General features: G+C 33.4%; 5 protein-coding genes across 6 annotated transcripts; 1 reads left to right on the forward strand and 4 right to left on the reverse strand.

The window, feature by feature from the left end:
* Nucleotides 1-3,472: 3,472 nt before the first annotated feature.
* LOC114398922 (F-box protein At3g49450-like) lies at nt 3,473-3,910 on the reverse strand. Its single transcript, XM_028361013.1, has one exon. It carries the CDS (start codon nt 3,908-3,910, stop codon nt 3,473-3,475), a length of 438 nt encoding a protein of 145 aa, XP_028216814.1.
* A 2,259-nt stretch (nt 3,911-6,169) lies between these two features.
* LOC114398923 (elongation of fatty acids protein 3-like) lies at nt 6,170-6,583 on the reverse strand. Its single transcript, XM_028361014.1, has one exon. The coding sequence runs from the start codon at nt 6,581-6,583 to the stop codon at nt 6,170-6,172; it is 414 nt and encodes a 137-aa protein (XP_028216815.1).
* Nucleotides 6,584-8,063: 1,480 nt separating this feature from the next.
* On the forward strand, nt 8,064-9,380 carry LOC114399082 (uncharacterized protein At4g00950-like). Its single transcript, XM_028361186.1, has 2 exons — nt 8,064-8,634; nt 9,019-9,380. The coding sequence occupies exons 1-2, from the start codon at nt 8,170-8,172 to the stop codon at nt 9,103-9,105; spliced, it is 552 nt and encodes a 183-aa protein (XP_028216987.1). The 5' UTR covers nt 8,064-8,169; the 3' UTR covers nt 9,106-9,380.
* A 1,033-nt stretch (nt 9,381-10,413) lies between these two features.
* On the reverse strand, nt 10,414-12,810 carry LOC114398989. The gene is made up of 3 exons (XM_028361086.1): nt 12,569-12,810; nt 11,539-11,621; nt 10,414-10,755 (listed from the first exon to the last, which is right to left on the reverse strand). Exons 1-3 carry the CDS (start codon nt 12,645-12,647, stop codon nt 10,726-10,728), a joined length of 192 nt encoding a protein of 63 aa, XP_028216887.1. The 5' UTR covers nt 12,648-12,810; the 3' UTR covers nt 10,414-10,725.
* A 1,614-nt stretch (nt 12,811-14,424) lies between these two features.
* LOC114398988 lies at nt 14,425-17,806 on the reverse strand. 2 transcript variants are annotated; one of them, XM_028361085.1, is made up of 3 exons: nt 17,601-17,806; nt 15,416-16,232; nt 14,425-15,165 (listed from the first exon to the last, which is right to left on the reverse strand). In XM_028361085.1, the coding sequence occupies exons 2-3, from the start codon at nt 16,207-16,209 to the stop codon at nt 14,679-14,681; spliced, it is 1,281 nt and encodes a 426-aa protein (XP_028216886.1). In that variant the 5' UTR covers nt 16,210-16,232; nt 17,601-17,806; the 3' UTR covers nt 14,425-14,678. The 2 variants fall into 2 exon arrangements, with proteins under 2 accessions (XP_028216886.1, XP_028216885.1); XM_028361084.1 differs by having other exon boundaries at nt 15,416-16,236; nt 17,601-17,805.
* Nucleotides 17,807-18,325: the final 519 nt, after the last annotated feature.

An 18,325-nucleotide genomic window follows, 5' to 3' on the forward strand; every position in this document is an offset into this window, starting at 1 on the left:
TGTAAGCAATAGAACATGGCTGTTAGTTAGTTACAAGGCCGTTAAGTTCGTTGTAACCACTTGTAAGTAGTTACGTACAGATGCACGCATGAACACAGTGTATAAAGAGAACCTTCCGTGAATGAATAAAGGCGCGCAGAATTTACCCTTTTGAGTAGACTTGATCCTTAGGAGGGACCTTGACCTCGAAACAAGGCTTACACTCCCCTTCCCTATTCACTCCATAACAGTTACATGTTACATGTGAGGAAGTTGATTTACAACTTTAAGGTGGTCGTCACCCTATGGAAATCATCCCTTAAAATGTTTCTATAAACTAATATGAGGAGAGATCCATTCATTTCTTAATTTATTATTCATTTTTTTTAATCTAACAGACAAAATTAATAATTCTTACAATCATTAGATTTTAAAATAATAAATTATAAGAATGCAAAATAGTTCTAAAAGAGTTATTCTGTGAGTAAGTAGATCCCTCTTCAACTAATATATCATAAAATTATTGTAAAGGAGGAATTCACTTAGTTTCATACCAAGACGAAGCGTAAAGAGTTACTCTTAATATAGACCATTCATTTATCTTAAATATAACAGTTAATAATAGTTTATGAATATGTTTTACGTGACTTATCTTTCAATATTTGTCAGTGTTACTTCACACATCCTTTGTTTTTAGGTATTGCTTTGAGTCTATTATGCGTTTGGCTTGAATGTTCAATCATGATTTTATTTAGGGATTTAATGACGTTAATCTATGTTTGGGTTGAATATGCAATCATGTTCTAATTTGGAGATTTAATGACTATTCGTATTCGCTTACTACCTATTTGATGAAATGTATAAACTTTTCAATGGTATATGTTGACAATTGAGTTTTTGACGATATAAATCTTGCTTTTATTTTTAATAAATGAATGTTTGAAAGTTTTCTTTTGATTTTACTATTGTCTTTTGATTATTTATTAGTGTTTTATATGGAGCATTATTAGATTATCTTTCAAAAAGAAGTGTCTTGCTATAACATACAAAAATCACGAGTTAAATGATCATAAAAATAGTTGTTTTGCATTTTCATCTCGCATTTGCACATGTATAATCCTTTAATTACTTAAAATCTCGTAAAACTTGAATTGATATAATGTTTCATAAAGAACCCAGAACTAATGTATAGGTTCTCGTGAGCATGCTATAAAACAGGAGTAGCAGCTAACTTTTGTTGACCTCCAAACACGTGATAAAATTGATTATAACTAATGATAATAGACTTATTTATCAGTGATGTCGAAGAAAACAAACTAAACAACAGAGAAGAGATGGCTAGACTGGGGGGTTTGTAAGCGTCTTTTCCAACTTGATTTCTTTAGTTCTTTCATCAGTAAACCTAGTGTCCTCCTGGGGTCATTTGCAGTAATTGACACGCCAAATTGAACAGCTAAAACTTATTCTGAATTCTGAGGTAACAAGCATGCATTCCACTTAACTAACAAACAGAACAAAATGTCACAAAATAATGCTCTACCCAATCCCATAAACCCTGTTAAAATATACTGACAGAATATGCTATTTCAACTCAAGTTAAACAACGAAAATGAAAAAATAAAATGGTTGATAGTGCACTGTTGTAAGGAGTCCGCCATTAAAGGAAAGAAAAATGTCTCGAAATGAATATTATAAGGAGTCAATTTGAAAGTTTATTAAAGAGAAAGAATCTAAGCACTCGAACCCCACCCAAATAAAGCATTTGGGCTCACCACTTACAACTAATAACAAGTTAAACAAAGTCACAATGGGTAAAAGAATTCTGCTTCCTGAAGAATGTGCTTCGAATGGAATCACAACAGAGAGATGAATGTGCTTTGAATGGAATCCCCTAATAGCATAGATTGGTTGTGTCGTGTGTGAGAGGGACCGCCTTAGTTAAGTGATAGGAGATATTAGAGTAACTATGGTTAGCAATATGGCTAAAATAAACCTTCAAGGTTAACAGATTTCATGGGATTGGGATGGTGTGTTATTTTGGATTAAGAATAGGGGACTGTCATTTTGCCTAACCTGAAGCGAGTGAGTATTATTTACCCTTAAATAAAAGTTAACAGTTAATACTGCATTGGATTGATAGGAACTTTTAGAGCCTAAGGCACATATACAAGTTGTCAACCATCTGCTATCTAACTAAATCATAGACAACTTACCGACCCCTTGTATATGGCTTGAGAAAATAAGGCCTTGGAAAAATAGGTGGACAAGCTCCCTTCCTTTCATTGACACACTAGATGATGGATGTTCTTTTCTATATTCAAAAAGTAAGAGAACAGAACATGCAAGATAAGATCTACGGGTAGTTGCAAGAAAAGAAAACAGGCATGTCTAAGTTTATTACTATGCTTTGTGTCATGTTTTATTCATTCTTTTTCACGAAAAAAATGTGATCATTTGATTGACTTATTTTTGCACTTGAGTTTGAGCTTGTGAATTTTTCTGGTTGGCTAGTACATATATAGGCAAAAAAAAAAATTATAAGGCACTCAATTAGCTTCTAAGGAATAGCTGAAAACTACAGCAGAAACTGGCACTGATGGTTTTTCAAGTGAAGGAGTGAACAAAGTCTAGAAATTATTGTAGAAAAAACTGTCCTTTTGTATTTCTTCTGCATTTTTTTAAAAGTTGTTTGAAGACCAACCCAAGAATCAAATATTTGAAAGAGAATGAATTTCCTTTCTGGAGTATATGTACTAGCTTACTATTATTATGGATATAAAGTAAAATAAATTCATTCAATCCAAAGAAATTCAACCATTAGCAATACTAGCCAACATAGTCACCCAAAAATTAATCAAACTAAGAAACCACCAAAACTATTGAGCTCTTTTTGGTCCTGTTCATAAATTAAATGGTAAGGTTCTGAAACTGCTTACATAATTTAACATAAAGTCATATAAGTAAATGCAGGGGAGCTTACATAATTTAACATAAAAAAAAGTCATATAAGCAAATGAAGCGGAGCTTAATTTGAATATGGCAAAACAAAGCTTTGATCAAAATCGTAGCAGAATCCTATATGTTTGTCATCAACAAGATCTTCAGCACGGTCTCTTCTATTATCTCTCCGATTGTAGAGAATAAATTGTTCCAAATCGTTAATTAGCAACAGGACATCTTGATTTTCAGACATGCACAAAGGTGTCAATGAAGGATGCTGACGAAGTTGAAGATGCTCATAACTTACATTCAGCAACAGAACCCGAGAATTTTCAACTCCAAATTCCCTCATTAGCCAAACAAGCACATGGGTTCTCATGTGTTCATGTGATAGACACAGGCAACCCTTGAAGACCACAAGATCAGGCTGATGATCAGTAAGAAGGCTCTCAGTTAAACCAACAGGCATCGACAAATATTTGTATGTCTCGTTCTTCAGATCATATGAAAAAATCACTAACTGATTGACAGTAACAGTTCTCCATTGATTTACCTATTGAGTAGTAGAACTCAAACTAGGAATTGCTATCCAGTTGATAGTGTCACTCACAAAGCATCCACGATATCCTAGAAAGGGAACAGCAGGGAAAGTTAAGGTCTTTCTCCAACAAGTGTCGCCTAAGCAATGGACTCTGACCACCCTTTGTTGTGATTTAATGTCACATAGAACTTCGACCACCTTGAAAGTGCCACTGCGATCATCGTACCCAAATCCAAAGTTGAAAGAACTCCGACCAGTCTTATAGTTGCTTGAATTGAGAAGGATGCGTGGGGAATCTTGAGACATGACCCTTGTGGTCGGGTTCAAGATAAGAGAATTCCAGGTCTTAGAAACGCACCTGAATCGCATCAGAACCTTCACCGGATGCCATGAGAGAATTTCCACAATCTGATCTTGAGGGAGTATTGAACGACTACTCATTTCCGTCATCGCGCGTTGAGAAAATCAAAACATACATATGGGCTCTATGATTATGGGCCTAAAGAAATTAAAATCATAAAAGATTTTATATTCCTTTTCTTATATTTTTATTCAAAGACTTCATCAATCATGACAACTTAATCAAGTAGTAAATATTTGGATTTTGCATATTCTTACTTTTCTGGTCATTTTTAGTATTTTTTTAATTATTAATTTGTTTGTTATTTTATTATCTTTTATCTTGAATGCTTTTATTTGCTTATAAAAAATCGTAATGTTTTTCTTTATGTTAAAAATAAAAAGATATCTATGAATCCTTTGGCTTCAACTCCTTTTAAAAAATTTATATTATGTGCACATGCATAACGAGTTACCAAAATTATGAATACATTCAAATATCAATTGTCGGTTTTTTATTTATTAATGACTAAAATTACTTATTTTACTCTTGTTCACTTAAAAAAAGTCAAATCCCTATTTTTATTTATTTTTAAGTTAGAGACAAGGAATATTTTTGTTTTAAAAAATAATATATATAGACTTGCCAAAAATAATGTAAGCTTATTTAGTTTGTTTATGTCTTAGGGAAGGATGAAGGGAAAAGTTCCATAATAATATTAATATTTCTAGCCCTAGCCGAATTCTGGAGGGGCCCTATTTGATAGTGAAAATTAACATGATTGTCATCTCAAAAACAAGTAGATGTTGTAAAGTGAGTACTTATTTTGTTGCATTTAATTGGCTATTGTTTTGTGGTGAGTGCCTAATGTTTATTAAGTTGCAATGAATGTGAGACTACGCATAAGAATTTTGTGTTCTTCCGAGCTATTCCTATCATTGATTGGGATTGGCTAGACTTCAAATTATTAATACGTCGTTCTTCTTCCTAACATTTTTATATACTCATGCTAAAGTTAAGCTTTCTATAATATAGATATACTGATAGCATAAATAATTTTTACTATCAACGATTAGAAATTATTATATATAATAATTTTTAGAACATACGGTTAGGCATTTTCTGCTTGAATGAATGTTCTTGTTGGGAAATGATATTACCAACGACAATGACACGAATTGGTACCAAAATTAGGTGGATGGAATTAATTTGTCTAATGTTCAAACCGCCACTAATGTTTTATGGAAAGAAGTTATGTTACTGGATTAACGCTTTTTGTTACTCACATTACATGGAATTCACACTAAATGAAATTACAATGCTCATTCTTGTGTTATCATAATTTTTGGCACATCATTTTTTCCGTGTTGGGAAACGACCCAACACTTAATTTTGTTCAGAAATTTTTTGGTATATACATAGTTTTACCACTACGGTCACGAAATTGTATGTTCACGCTTTGCTTGACGGCAGCATGAATGTAAAACTATGAGGTATTTTTACGGGTTTCCTCCACAATACTGGTTTTGGAAGCTTGTCAAGTGAACCAAATTTGTAATAATTTTTTCAACTTGGATTTGAACATATGGATGAAGATTAATTAATTTGATTTCAGAGAGGGCATAGAATGACCTACTTGGTTTGCTGAAGTTGTTTATCAAATTCGGCAAGCAAGAAACGAAGAGGTCTTTACTGTCACCACATAATTTGGCAAGCAAGTGGTTTATCAAATTTGGTTTGTTGAAGTTGTTTATCGAATTTGGCAAGCAAAAAATAACATTTTGTTATAGTGCAAAAATGAAGTTGTTGCTGCATTGTATATGTCATCATTCTTGTAGTTAATGTCAACTTCTATGGTATTTAATTAAAGAGATATTTAAATATGATATTCTATGAAAATCCCTTAAAATATTTTTACAAACTAATATAAGTAGAGATTAATTTACTCTAAGAGTGTGTTTGAATAGGATAATTTAACTACGTAATGTATTTTTTTATAAGAAATTAAATTTTAAATTCTTTTTCATTAAAAGTAACTGTTTGAATATTTTAGTAAAAAAAATTCAAAATTTTAGAATTTTAAAAGGAATTTTAGTTAGTTGAAAGAATAGAATTTGAAATTCTATCTTCAAGGAAGTGAATTTGAACCGACTCTTTTGAACTTTTCTCTCTCTCTAGTTCATCTTCTCTCTTCTCTCTTGAATTTTCTCTCTCTCTAGTTCGTCATTCTTCGCAGCAATAACAACCATTTGGAATTAGCCACGGAAGCCACGACGGCGAGCTCGTTAGCCGCGCCGAGAGAAGATATAACCAACCACATCGCGCACTTTAGCATGTGAAGTTTCGCGCTGCTCATACTGTTGCCAACGTCAAGCATCGTTACAAGATCCATCAGAGGCCGCCGCTGATGTCCAAAAGCGATAGCCGTACATAACGGAGAATGTGAGCGTGGTGAAGAGGATTGCGAGAACTTGGAAAGATTGCGAGAACTCGAGCCATAGGAAAGACATGAAGGCGGAAATCGTGTGGTAGAAGAGTTGAAAGAAAACGAGCTTACGACGTCGTAGGACGACGATGACTGTTCTCAACATGTGAAGGAAATGTGAGAGGTAGAAAACGTAGGACCAGAAGAAAACACAATCAGAGGGATGCGTCCCAAGAGGGAAACATAGCAGCCACTGGAGCGGGATCTTGTAGCGCCGCCAGAGCCACCACATCTCTCTGATTTTGACGGCGGCGGAGACCAAGAGGCCGGCGAATATGGTGGCGAAGATGATGGACATCGAGAGGCTATGGAGTGCGAGAATGGGTCCCAGCGGAATGGGTCTGCCATGTCGAAATCTAGGATTTGACTTGTTGGTTTTGGTTTGAAATTTGGGACTATCATTTGGTGGTAATTCTGTGATTGTTGAAGGGAGAAGTTGTATCCAAATACAAAATTTTAAAAATAAAAAAATTTAAATGAAAGTATTTAAAATTCTCAAAATTTAAAATTCTAGAATTTTAAATTGCCTCATCCAAACACACTCTAAGAATAATTTTAAAAAAAGTACTTTTTATTTTAATCATTAACTTTCTTAAAATCTAATGGTTAAAAAATTAATTGCTAATTATAATTATTATATTTCAAGAAAATAAATATTAAGAATTGAAAGAATTAATAACGGTCACCTCAACTAATATATTATAAATTCTTATACATCAGTAATGTGTCATTCCGGAGAAAACAAAATAAACAAGGTCAATAGAGAAGAGATGGCTAGATAGCCTAGACTAAGCGTCTTTTCCAACTTGATATCTTTAGTTCTTTCATCAGTATACCCAGTGACCTTTCCGGGAATAAAGAGGGTCATTTGCAGTATAACTAGTGAAATTAGGGGTTGAAGAGTTATATCTAATTGAGATTGATGTTAGCAGGTTCAAGTATATATTCGAATCTTAATTATAGAAAGGGTAATTATAACACTCAATCTCTTCTAAGTTTGAGAAAATCACACTCAATCCCATAATTTGAAGAAGTTGTGAGTTGAGAATTTAAAATGAGAAGCAACTTAAACCATTAGAAATTGTTTAACATATTTTAAACAAGTCAATTTAGTATTTTTTGGTGGTTTTAATTGTCATAATCATTTAACACACAATCATCTTTATAATTGTCACATTATTGATTAACAACACATTCAATTCAATGAGAATTAAAATCATAAACAGACAAAAACATCAATGATTATAAACAGTTAAATAGTAAAAACATAAAATTTCCATAGACTAAAAACATAATTAATTTTTATATAAAAAAAGACTATTCAAGTTAAAATAAAAGAAAAAAAAAACTATAAAATACACTCCTTAATGAAGAAGGAAGAGTAACGTACCATACTCAATCATGACTACTCCTTCCTCTTTTGCAAATTTCATATCATTGTTCTTTGATGTTATTATCTTATATTATTCAACAAAACTTAGATATTAAGAATATATTTAATGAAAATTAACATTTTATCCCAATAATTTCCGTCTTATGCTGATTTTAATAAAATACACAACTAACATTTTGTTTTCACTAAACTATAAGTGTCAGATGGTCGATGTTTGTCATGAAACCAGACTAATTTTTTTCGCAGCATCTATTTTTAACTATGTTTTTAAATCCAAAAAATTAAAATTTAATTGAATATCTTACTCAGCATATCAAGTATAATTTATTAGTTTCAGTGGAATCAACATAGCGATAGTGTGTGGGTATAATTGGGGGTGGCGGGTACATATTATGACAAATATAGAGAGTACCTAATGGGTAGGTGTAAGTAAGTTAGTTTGAGGCTTGAGGGATAAGAAGGGATTCTCCTGTTGTGGCGTGGGAGAGAGAATGGGAGAGGAGCAGAGGAGCATAGCAAGGCTACCCTTGTTCTCCATACAGTCTCCAGAGACAGAGAGATCAGGAATGGCCACTCCTCCACTTGAGACCTTAGCATCAGTCCCATTTCGGTGGGAACAAGTGCCCGGAAAACCAAGGCCATCCACTGCCCTCGTGCCTTTCTCCAACCCCCCTGACTTGTTGCCCAAGTGCTTAGAACTTCCTCCCAGGTTGCTCATACCTTCTCCCGCCACTGTCTTTAAGGTTTCCACCAACAATTGCTATGGTTCGGATACAAAGCTGCTTGGTGCCATGGTTCTCACCAAAGCCAATGACTATTGCTGGTTTGGTTCTTGGAGGAAAAAAGCCTTCAAACTCAATAAAAGAGAGGTCACTGGTGCCAGCCATGTCTTTCCTTCTTCCTCTTTAGACACCGACGTCCCAAACATGAAACGTTCTGCCAATTCTCGCCTCTGGGTAAGATTTAACTAACTCTTCCTTCATCCTGTATTTATTTGGGTTATGTTACACACTATAGATGTATAGTGCTTCACTTGGGACTTTGTTTTTAAGCATATATATATATATATATATATATATATATATATATATATATATATATATATATATATATACACACACACGAGGGATGATTTCACTTGAATAAAGTTGCTTTTAGTTAGTTACCCAAAAGAAAGTTGCTCTTTTGAGTGTAGTAACTATACATTGAAAAGTTGAAGGATAAAAATCTAAAAATTGAAGGGTTTTGCATCACAAAAGTTGTGTGACTTGTGTCTCAAAATTATTTTATATCAGATCTGTTATCACAATTGAAGGGTTCCTTTAAATTTTTATTTGCAGACAAGTATTTGTGAAGGTTTGAAGCAGGTAGTTCCATGGAAGAGTAAAAAACTGAAGAAGAAAAATGGGAGTGGACTTAGGTTCTAATTTTATTTTCATGGACAGCATCGTCTGGACAAAAATCAATTATCCACTGAATCTGTACCATATTTTTTTACTTAATTAGATGACAATGATATCCTAATTATAGAAGGGGTGTCAGACAGAAAGCCTGTTTCTTTTGTTATACTGCTAAGTGCAAAACTTTGGGTTAACTAGTTCATTCATGCTTGTAACCTGGATGGTGAAAGTTGTACAGCTTATTTAATTCATGCTCGCTAGAATATTTGCTCTTAATTGAAGTGAAGTTGGTATCTATCTCAGTTTGTGCAGCCATTATTTGTTAGTCACTGCTCACACCTCTGTCGGTGTGCCCCGGCCCCCCGGGAATATGATATGGATGGACACACACATCACAAGTTCCTTAATGGATTGTCGGTACAATATCAACGATAACTTTATGCTATTAAGTGAGCTCATTAGGCTTAATTAAGTATTATTTTTTTACACATATTGTTCATTATAAAGTTTCTTTTAATAATTTTCTTTTATATCTTGGTCTTTCTCTATCTTTTATGACTGGAGACGGGCTGAATGCCACAAAAGTTAAAAATCACGCTATCAACTTTTTTTTGTTGGTATTTTTAGGATTCTTCCTTACACATGTTTAAATTATCTTAATCATTTTTGTTACTTTTTTCTTAATTAATGTTACATCAATATTTTTTTATATACAATTATTTTGTATATTGACATATTTCTTTGCCGCACATTTATTTCAGCTTATTTATCTTTTGTTATTTTTACTTCTTCTTTTATCTCTTTTTCCTTGCATAATTATTTATCAATAGTATATATTTCATTGTTAACTAGTGTTTGCAAAGTGTAATCTATCACCAACATAAACTCTTCCTTGTTTACGTCAATAAATATCCAATTACGCCAATAAGTTAAAATACAAAATATAAGTGCTGTTTTTCAAAATGACATTTAGGACTATAGTTGTGTATTGTACATCACCTTTTTAATTATTATATTGGGGCTAAAAAATAGACTACATAAAATTACAAACCTCGCTAATAACGTCACACCCAATTCTTCATTTTTGATTTTAATTAATTAGCATTTTTATGAAATTCAACTGAATTTTAATTATTAGTTATTTAAACAAAAATTTAATAATTAAAAAAACGCAAGGACCTGGCTGTGCCAAACAAAATATAAACTAATTAATTAACACGAATATTTTTACTTTTTTAGGGTGCTAGTCTCTCCTTTAAGTTTTCAGTATTCAAGAGGACCGCCTAAACCTCATGATAATAGTGTTTTTAATATTTCAATGCCAACTAACTCAAATACTAAACAACATTCATGTGTTTACGTATCTAAAAATACTTCACATTGATCCATAGAAACAATTTCAGAAATCGTATCTGCTAGTACAGGCCGAATTAATCAAGCGGCAGAAAAACTGACATTTCAACCACAACTCAGCCAAAACTAATATGAAGTGAAACCACTGAATGATTCCGGAACAAATAGACATCGTCAGACACGGAAGCTAGATCCAATATTCAGTACTCTTATTTCTCTCACATTTGAGAATTAAAATAAGTTCAAACAAGGAAATTAGCAAATTTGCACTTGTATCTGTCAAGTAAATCACCTTTACTTTTTTCCAGTCATACCTGCAACCACCTGCAATGAGAAAGACACCATATCAGGAAATCATAAATGTGGTGGTAGGAGGCAGAAAACACATTCGAGCATCTTCATTGGGCAACTACAGCGGAGTTGCTTTATTCATTTTTTGGTTGGCCCTATAATGTCACATGGGATTGTAGAATTTCAACGAGTTTTCTTTCTATTGGTGCAATCCTTAAAAACTTAAAATGGGTCCATACATTTGTCTCAATTTTTAAGAATTGTTCAGAATGGTTGCTTAAATAAGGAACGGTTCTTATATGAGAATTCTCACGTCAGTTGCTTCAATGGTAAAACAGCATAAGAACTTGTTTTAAGTTTAAGAATCCCATATGCAACTCCCATACGAGATGCTCTAAAGAGTAAAGACCCTTCAAAACGAGCAATTCTTGCTACTAATGACTGGTTAGCATCAATTGAGGAGGGCACTTAAAAAAACAGGAAGGTTTGTCTCATGTTGTATGAGTGGATGAAAAGAAAGTGACGGATGGTTTTCAAAACCCAGCCGCATACACTCTGATGCTGAAACTCGTTTGTTTCAATACAGCCTTTCATTAAGGCTCTAATTATATGTTATTCAAAAAAGGAGGGGACAGAGTACTCTCTCTAGACTATGCTGAAATTGGAAGCAATGGAAGATTATTCTGGAGTCTGAACCTTTAGATTTGAGGGCATAAGCAACACCATAAAGAATTTTAGTATGAAGAATACTATTACCAGCGATGAAACAAAATATTTTATATATTTATTACAGTTATTGTCAAAAGCAGTACTCACATCGCTTAAAGCAGGTTGAGGAGGTTGCTTGGTTGCCTGATATGAATCCAACATGGGCCTCACAAAAGCAGGAAGAAAAAGACCTGAGGAGGATTACACAGCATACTAAGTGAATAGCTTGTCAGTAGAAAATGACTATATCCAAAGAGAAATACGTTCAATTTTAAACTAAATCTAAACTTGAGTAGGCTCGTGACACAGCATACACTGGTTATAGAGAACATTAATTAATCAAAAGAAAATTTAAAACCAGAAGCAAACCTCTCTTACTAGCATTCTGCTCTTCCTAACGCATAAAGAGGGAAACTACAAGAAAGGAACTAGGATCACAGAAAACAGAATTCTACGTTTTTACTTTTAGCCTTAATTTTACAAAAGGATATTTGAAGAGCAATTTCAATTCAGTCGTATTGGTCATGTTGTCTTATCAGGTAAAAGGCATAGAAGGTTCAGGCAGTTAGGTGCACAAAAAATTCAGGTTAGAGCAAGAAAGATTGTTTCCATGATTGTGTTCTAAATGAGCATGCCAAGCATCAGCAAATAAAAGCTCAAGCAAATTTCTGGCTATAACAAGAAGAATTATTTTCATGATTGTGATCAAAATGGTATAACAATGTGGCTGGATTAAAGGATAATTAAGATCCACATTCACAATTTCAAGAAGTGCAAATGTAGCAGAATTCACACTAAAATCACACGCAAACAAACAGAAACAAGTAAATGAAAACAGATTGCACGAGCTCGGGACATAATTAGCAAGGTGTAAGTGACACTCATGCAGTTAACAATGTACATGCTGAACGTGCAGGTTATCAGATAAAATCGAATCTAAGATAAAATCTGCTTCCGAACCTTTGAAATACTAAAATTACAAATTTCTATCATTTCCGAAAATTGAGTGGAGCATTCCATCAATCTCACAAGACTGAATCCCAATAACTAAATGCAGTTGTAAAGCTAAAACAATCAGCACCATCACACGAAATTATTAGCAAAAGGGAAAGGGCTAATGTTAGGGTTTTGGGAATACCGAAGCCAGCGATGAGACAGGAAGCGGCGACAACTGGCTCTTGAACGACGAACATCTTCAACCTCTCCATTACTGCCATTTTCGATTTCGATTTTCCTTCCTCGCTTCCAATTTCGATTATATAAATGCCTCAAATCTTCGTATCTTCTACTCTCTTCTCTTCTCCTGTGTTTTTCTCTTTCTTTTTATTATTTTTCCATCTCAATTGCCCTACAAGTTCGGCCCATCAATCCGGACAAATGCCTTCTGGTTTATTCTTCCAATACTATTAAAAATTTTCTACACCCAATTTATTTTAATTTTTTTTAACTTTATTTCTTTTTACTTTTTCTTTTTCATTCTTTTTTGTTTTCTCTTTTCCGTATAGCCTATAGAAATTAGATTGAAATTAATTATTATAAATTTTATTATATAAATTTATATATATATAAAATATACATTATAAATTTAAGTGTTATATTAATTATTTTTTAACATAATTAATACCTATAAAAGTCATAGCTTCAAAACTTACATAAATAATTAATTGTAAATTATTTGGTGAAACATATTTTTAATATAACGTGTCCTAAGTAGTTATATGTAAGAATATTTTTATTTTTCCCTCTTACTTTTGGTGAATTGGAAAAATGCTTGCAAGAACAAAATCCCTTGCTGGCCACACAAACAGCCCACAATTCTGACCCAAACTGACATATTGAGCCCATATTCCTCTCCGCTGTACGATTTGGAGGACAACGAGGGCGCAAACAAAGGAAATAGTATTGTATTGGGCAGGAGAAGTTGTTTACCATTTTTATTTTAAGTTTTAGCTCTCCATATGACGTGTGGGACGTCTTTAATTATAATCTCTGGATAAATTAAATAGAATTAGGAAATATTAAGTAAAATATATAAGGCATATGAATTCAAAAGATAAAGACTTAATCATATTTTTAATCCTGTCAAATAACATTATACGAGATTTTGATTCCAGAGTTATCTGAGCCAATTAAATTAAATATTTTTTAATTTATGTAACTATAATCTTATTAGTCCCGTTCTACACTTAAATCCTCGAATTGTTATTTTCTATTATATTTGAGTGTTTACAATAAATTTCTGATAAGAAATAATTTTAGAACTTCAACAACCATAAAATTAGTGAAATTTTAATCAAGTTTAATTTTTTTTTATAATATGTAAAGACTAGAAAGTTTTTTTTTATATTAAATGAAATTTGATGTTTTCCTCAATAAATTTTGAATTGAGAATTCCTTCACATAATTTATTCGAGTTAATTTATAAAAATTGAGTTGAAAATAAATATTTAAGTCACGAATAGGAGATAATTGCTTTCCAAAAAGTAACTCATATATAAAAAGGCTATAAGTAGTTTTTTGTTTGGGTTTTTTTTTATCACAATTGTATATGTAAAACTTAAATTCGAGACTACTAGTCAAGTTTATGCTATAACAATCCTATCCTACACTAATTATTCCACACAATAGAAAAATATACAATTTAATTAATGATTAAAGAGTAAGACAAGTGTGATAGATATATTTATAGTCATAATTATTTGTTAATATGAAATAATAAAATTGTTGAGGCCGCCCATTATTGACTAGACTTGGTCAGAATGTTAGTTTAATACAGGTACGATCCGTATAAATAAGAATATAGGCATAAAAAAAAATATTGACATATAAATAAGAATATACGCATAAAACAAAATATACTCACATTTCACCACAGCCACAGGTTATGTCCTTCAAGATGTTGCCCTTGCTCCTCAACAAAGAGTCATCCCAAACATTTTTATTAGAGTAGTTAGTCACTGAAATAAAGTGTTTGGCACTTTGTAGCTTGGAATCTACTTCAAGGAGGTATTTAAAGAAAAATAGTTGTTTCGAATCATCTACACAAAGATTTATGTACATCATCACATTAACAAAACAGATTCAATACAAAAGCACAACTTAGTATTTAGAGTATAAGAAGCACTAACAAAGCTACAAAATTACATAGATACCCGATAAAACAATTGGGGCCACTTTCCCTTTTGAATCCATTTCCTTTGTTTATCAATCTTTATGACATGCAGGACTATGATCCAAATCTTACAGAACTATGAACGGGGCAACATCCAACCCACTGTCCATCCCAAAAGCAAGCCAGCACCAACTAGACTCAATCCTAAAGCAAAGGCAACAGCATATGTTGTAATATCACATTTTGAATTGGCTTTCCTTTCTCCTTGTTTGGAATTGGATATTTTCTGCTTCCTCTTCCGTGAGCTTCTACCTTCATATGACATCCATGGAAGAGCCACTGGAAAGAGAGTAGAGATTGGCTGATCCTTGCTCTTAATCTGAATGCAAAGAGTTTCCAGCTGCAGAAATTGTAACCATTGCTTATAGGCAAAAAGTTGTGAAGCCTGTTTGAAAATGAGAGTAACAATATCCTCTTTCTCTGCGTAGGCTTTTTTTGCTGCTTCCTCTGCTTCCCTTGCACGTGTTTGAGAGTGACACAATGCTTCCATTAGTTGAGCTTTACTGGGGTCTCCATCAAAATTTTGTTGACTCTTTTTGACATCCTCATGCTTGGGGGTATGACTGCAACAATGTTGCAAGCCCAAACAAATATTAAACAAATCAAAAGCACAAAGTCTACATGAGTTCTACTTGAAAAAAAGAAAAGAAAAATACTAGCATGCAGGAGACTCAGAAAAAAGTCATGAGAAGTTGAATCCTGTACAGAGTAACACTGAATATATTTGTCAACTTGTTTTGGCTAAAGATTTTGAGTGCAAATTTTAGCCACACAAGGCACTAATGCAATCATCTGACATTAATAGCAAAATACCTTGAACATTTGTCAGAAGCAAAATATAGAAGTCCTTCATTGGTAGAATGACCATGATTCTTATGCATCAATCTTGAATCTAAACTTCCTGGTGTATGACCTGTCAAATTGGAAAAGCTTCTGGATTTGGCTTCCCAGTCATAAGATGCTGTCTTTATTTTGTCATTATTAACATGAGCACATGGGTGCCCTCTAAGATGCTTCTTCTGTGGTGGGGGAAGATCACAATTTTCAATATGATTGAGAGATTTCTGTGAAACAAATGAAGCTAATTCATCTCTATCTGTAGTCCGCCACCATGGCTCAGCCTTATCACTTTCAATCCAAGAATAATCTGATTCCAAGGAAAAATCATCTGCTTTCTTGGAGGATCCAGAGCAGCCAACACAATCAATTTCCATTGTCTCATGTTTTTCCATCACATCCATTAATTCATGAAATTCTTCAGAATTCTTACTTAAATCACTAGCTAACAAAGTTTCTACCTCATCCTCTAATGCATTTAACTGTTCATATGTTAAACCCTTTTGATACCCATAATTAGGTTGTGAATGCAACCACCACCTACAGTCTGATGATAGATTAGAAATTGACGATTTCCTGTTAAAATGGGTAACATTAACTGTATTATGATCAGATTCATCTGCTGTACTGGCAGGTCCAGTATCAACTGATTTTGATGTTGCACATGAAGATTGGCAACAAGCCAACTTGGGAGCTCTTTTTGCATCTTCTTGGACAAAGCAACGATTAGCAGTTCTCTGCCACAGAGCCCTTGCTTCTGCTCCTGCCATTACTTATCTATTCTTTCTTCATACTTTCTAAGAAAAATAAAATTATTAGTAGTTTAAAAGGTCTGAACCTATTTAACAGGATTTATGCATTATGCATGGCAAAGTAGAAAACACAAAAGCACAAAGAAAATAGCCAGTAATTAGTTGACTACTAATACACTTCTAACAGAAAATATAATAAATGCAAAACATTGAGATGCAAAGATTGGTACTACTACTCCCCACATACACTATTAACAAATAAATAGAAGAAAGATATTAAATTTTAGTACAGAGCAGAAAAGAAGGAAGACATGTCAGGGAAAATTAGAAGTCTGACCCCTGAAGTCCAAACAAACACTATGGTGTTTTAGCAACATGCTAATAGGTAATGAGTTCTGATTGTCACCAGAGACAGACCCAAGGAGGGGCATGCAAGGGCCCAGAACCCCCACCCTGTTAATCTTATAATTATGTATGTTAAAGTTTGTTCACTTTTGATCCCTCCCTTAATTGGTTTCTGCATTTGTGCTTGATTGTCACCAAGGCTATCCTTGTTTTGATAGGGGAAGAGGGAAATGCATTTGGATATGATACATCTTGTTGGAATAAACCTTCACCTTTCAAATACATTTCCATTTCCCACCTACTCAAGCAATCCCAGCCTAGGACAAATCTGCAATATATTGATGTTGTTTAAGCAGAGTAAACGGCAAGAACAATCAATCATCTCATCCAGGACAAAACTTTCTTTGCAAGAAAAAAAATCTTATGAATTGACAATGTAAACGTTCCCTGTACAAAAATATGGGGAGGGGGTCAACCAAAACTTAAATACTTATGCAACAGTTGCCAGATATTATCCATAGAACATGCTTCAAGTGTAAATCATACGACTTATGATGCATAAGGCTATATGAAGTGACACTGTAAACGTTCCCTGTACAAAAAGATGAGTAGGGGGTCAAGCTCAATTTTCACAAAACTTGTTACAAATTTTGATATTTTGGGTTTTGTACATTCACTCAACAAATCATACACAAAGTTCAAAAGGGCAGTGAACAAATAACACAGAAACTGAAAATCCTCTTGCATGGAGATGGAGGCGCCTCTCTGAGACTTCAAGTCAAAAGACTAATTTAAACAGATCAAAATGGTCAAACCCATTCATATTCATAACAAGCATATAAATCAGTCAACACCCAAATGAAATCAGAAAGAACTACAGAAAATAAACATAAACTCCGCAGATTCGAACCACCCAAAACATGAAATTTACTCAAACAAGCGCAGACATACATGTAATACAGCAACGACCATATAACGGGACTAATAATCACATAAAAGATGCAACTATGTGAAGAAGATTGAGACCAAAACAGAGAAAAGAGAGGAGAGTGGAGTGAACGAACCAAGTGAGAAATTGGGAGATCACGGATCAAGGTATGAATGAAGAGATGGAACCAACAGAATCAGGGAAAGAAGAAGAAGAAGGTGATGACACTTGTTTTTTGGTTTTCGCTATCATTCTGCTCAATTCTGTCGGTTTTCTCAAACACCCTTTAGGCTTTTTCTCTGCTCCGTTATGGACACGACAATCCATGTTGAGGATCTAAACGACGCCGTTTTTGCCATTATCTCTTCCTATTTACGCAGTCTTTGTCAAATGGTTGGTAAGTACATGGCGATGGTGGGGTCCACGGGAAATCAAGCTAAAGAGGATTTTGTGTACGCCCTTGGTATTAACACGTGGCAATGGGCGCAGTAATCAACGGCTGATCGCTGCTCCTCCTAGCCATCAAAATGATAAGAAGTAAGCACTCTTATCTTTCTTGAAAGAGAGAGCTTTTACTTTTCTTTTTTCTTTTAAAGGTGCACATAGGAAAATCCCTATCCTGTAAGTCACCATTTCGGCCTATCCTAAGAAATTAATTATCAAAATTCTGAATGCTTACTTTCGTAGACTCTTATAAAATTTATTGAACTACTACTTTTTTATTCAACCCCTTCCATTACTTTTTTTTTATAATTTTAATGATGATTATTTCTAGGATAATGATTTCAAATTAATAAATAAAAAATATGATAAATACTCGTTAAAAATAGATTCTTACTTTTGGAAAATAGTAGCGCATAA

The sequence above is a fragment of the Glycine soja genome, chromosome 19 (genome assembly GCF_004193775.1).
Source record: "Glycine soja cultivar W05 chromosome 19, ASM419377v2, whole genome shotgun sequence".
NCBI classification, from domain to species: Eukaryota; Viridiplantae; Streptophyta; class Magnoliopsida; order Fabales; family Fabaceae; genus Glycine; species Glycine soja.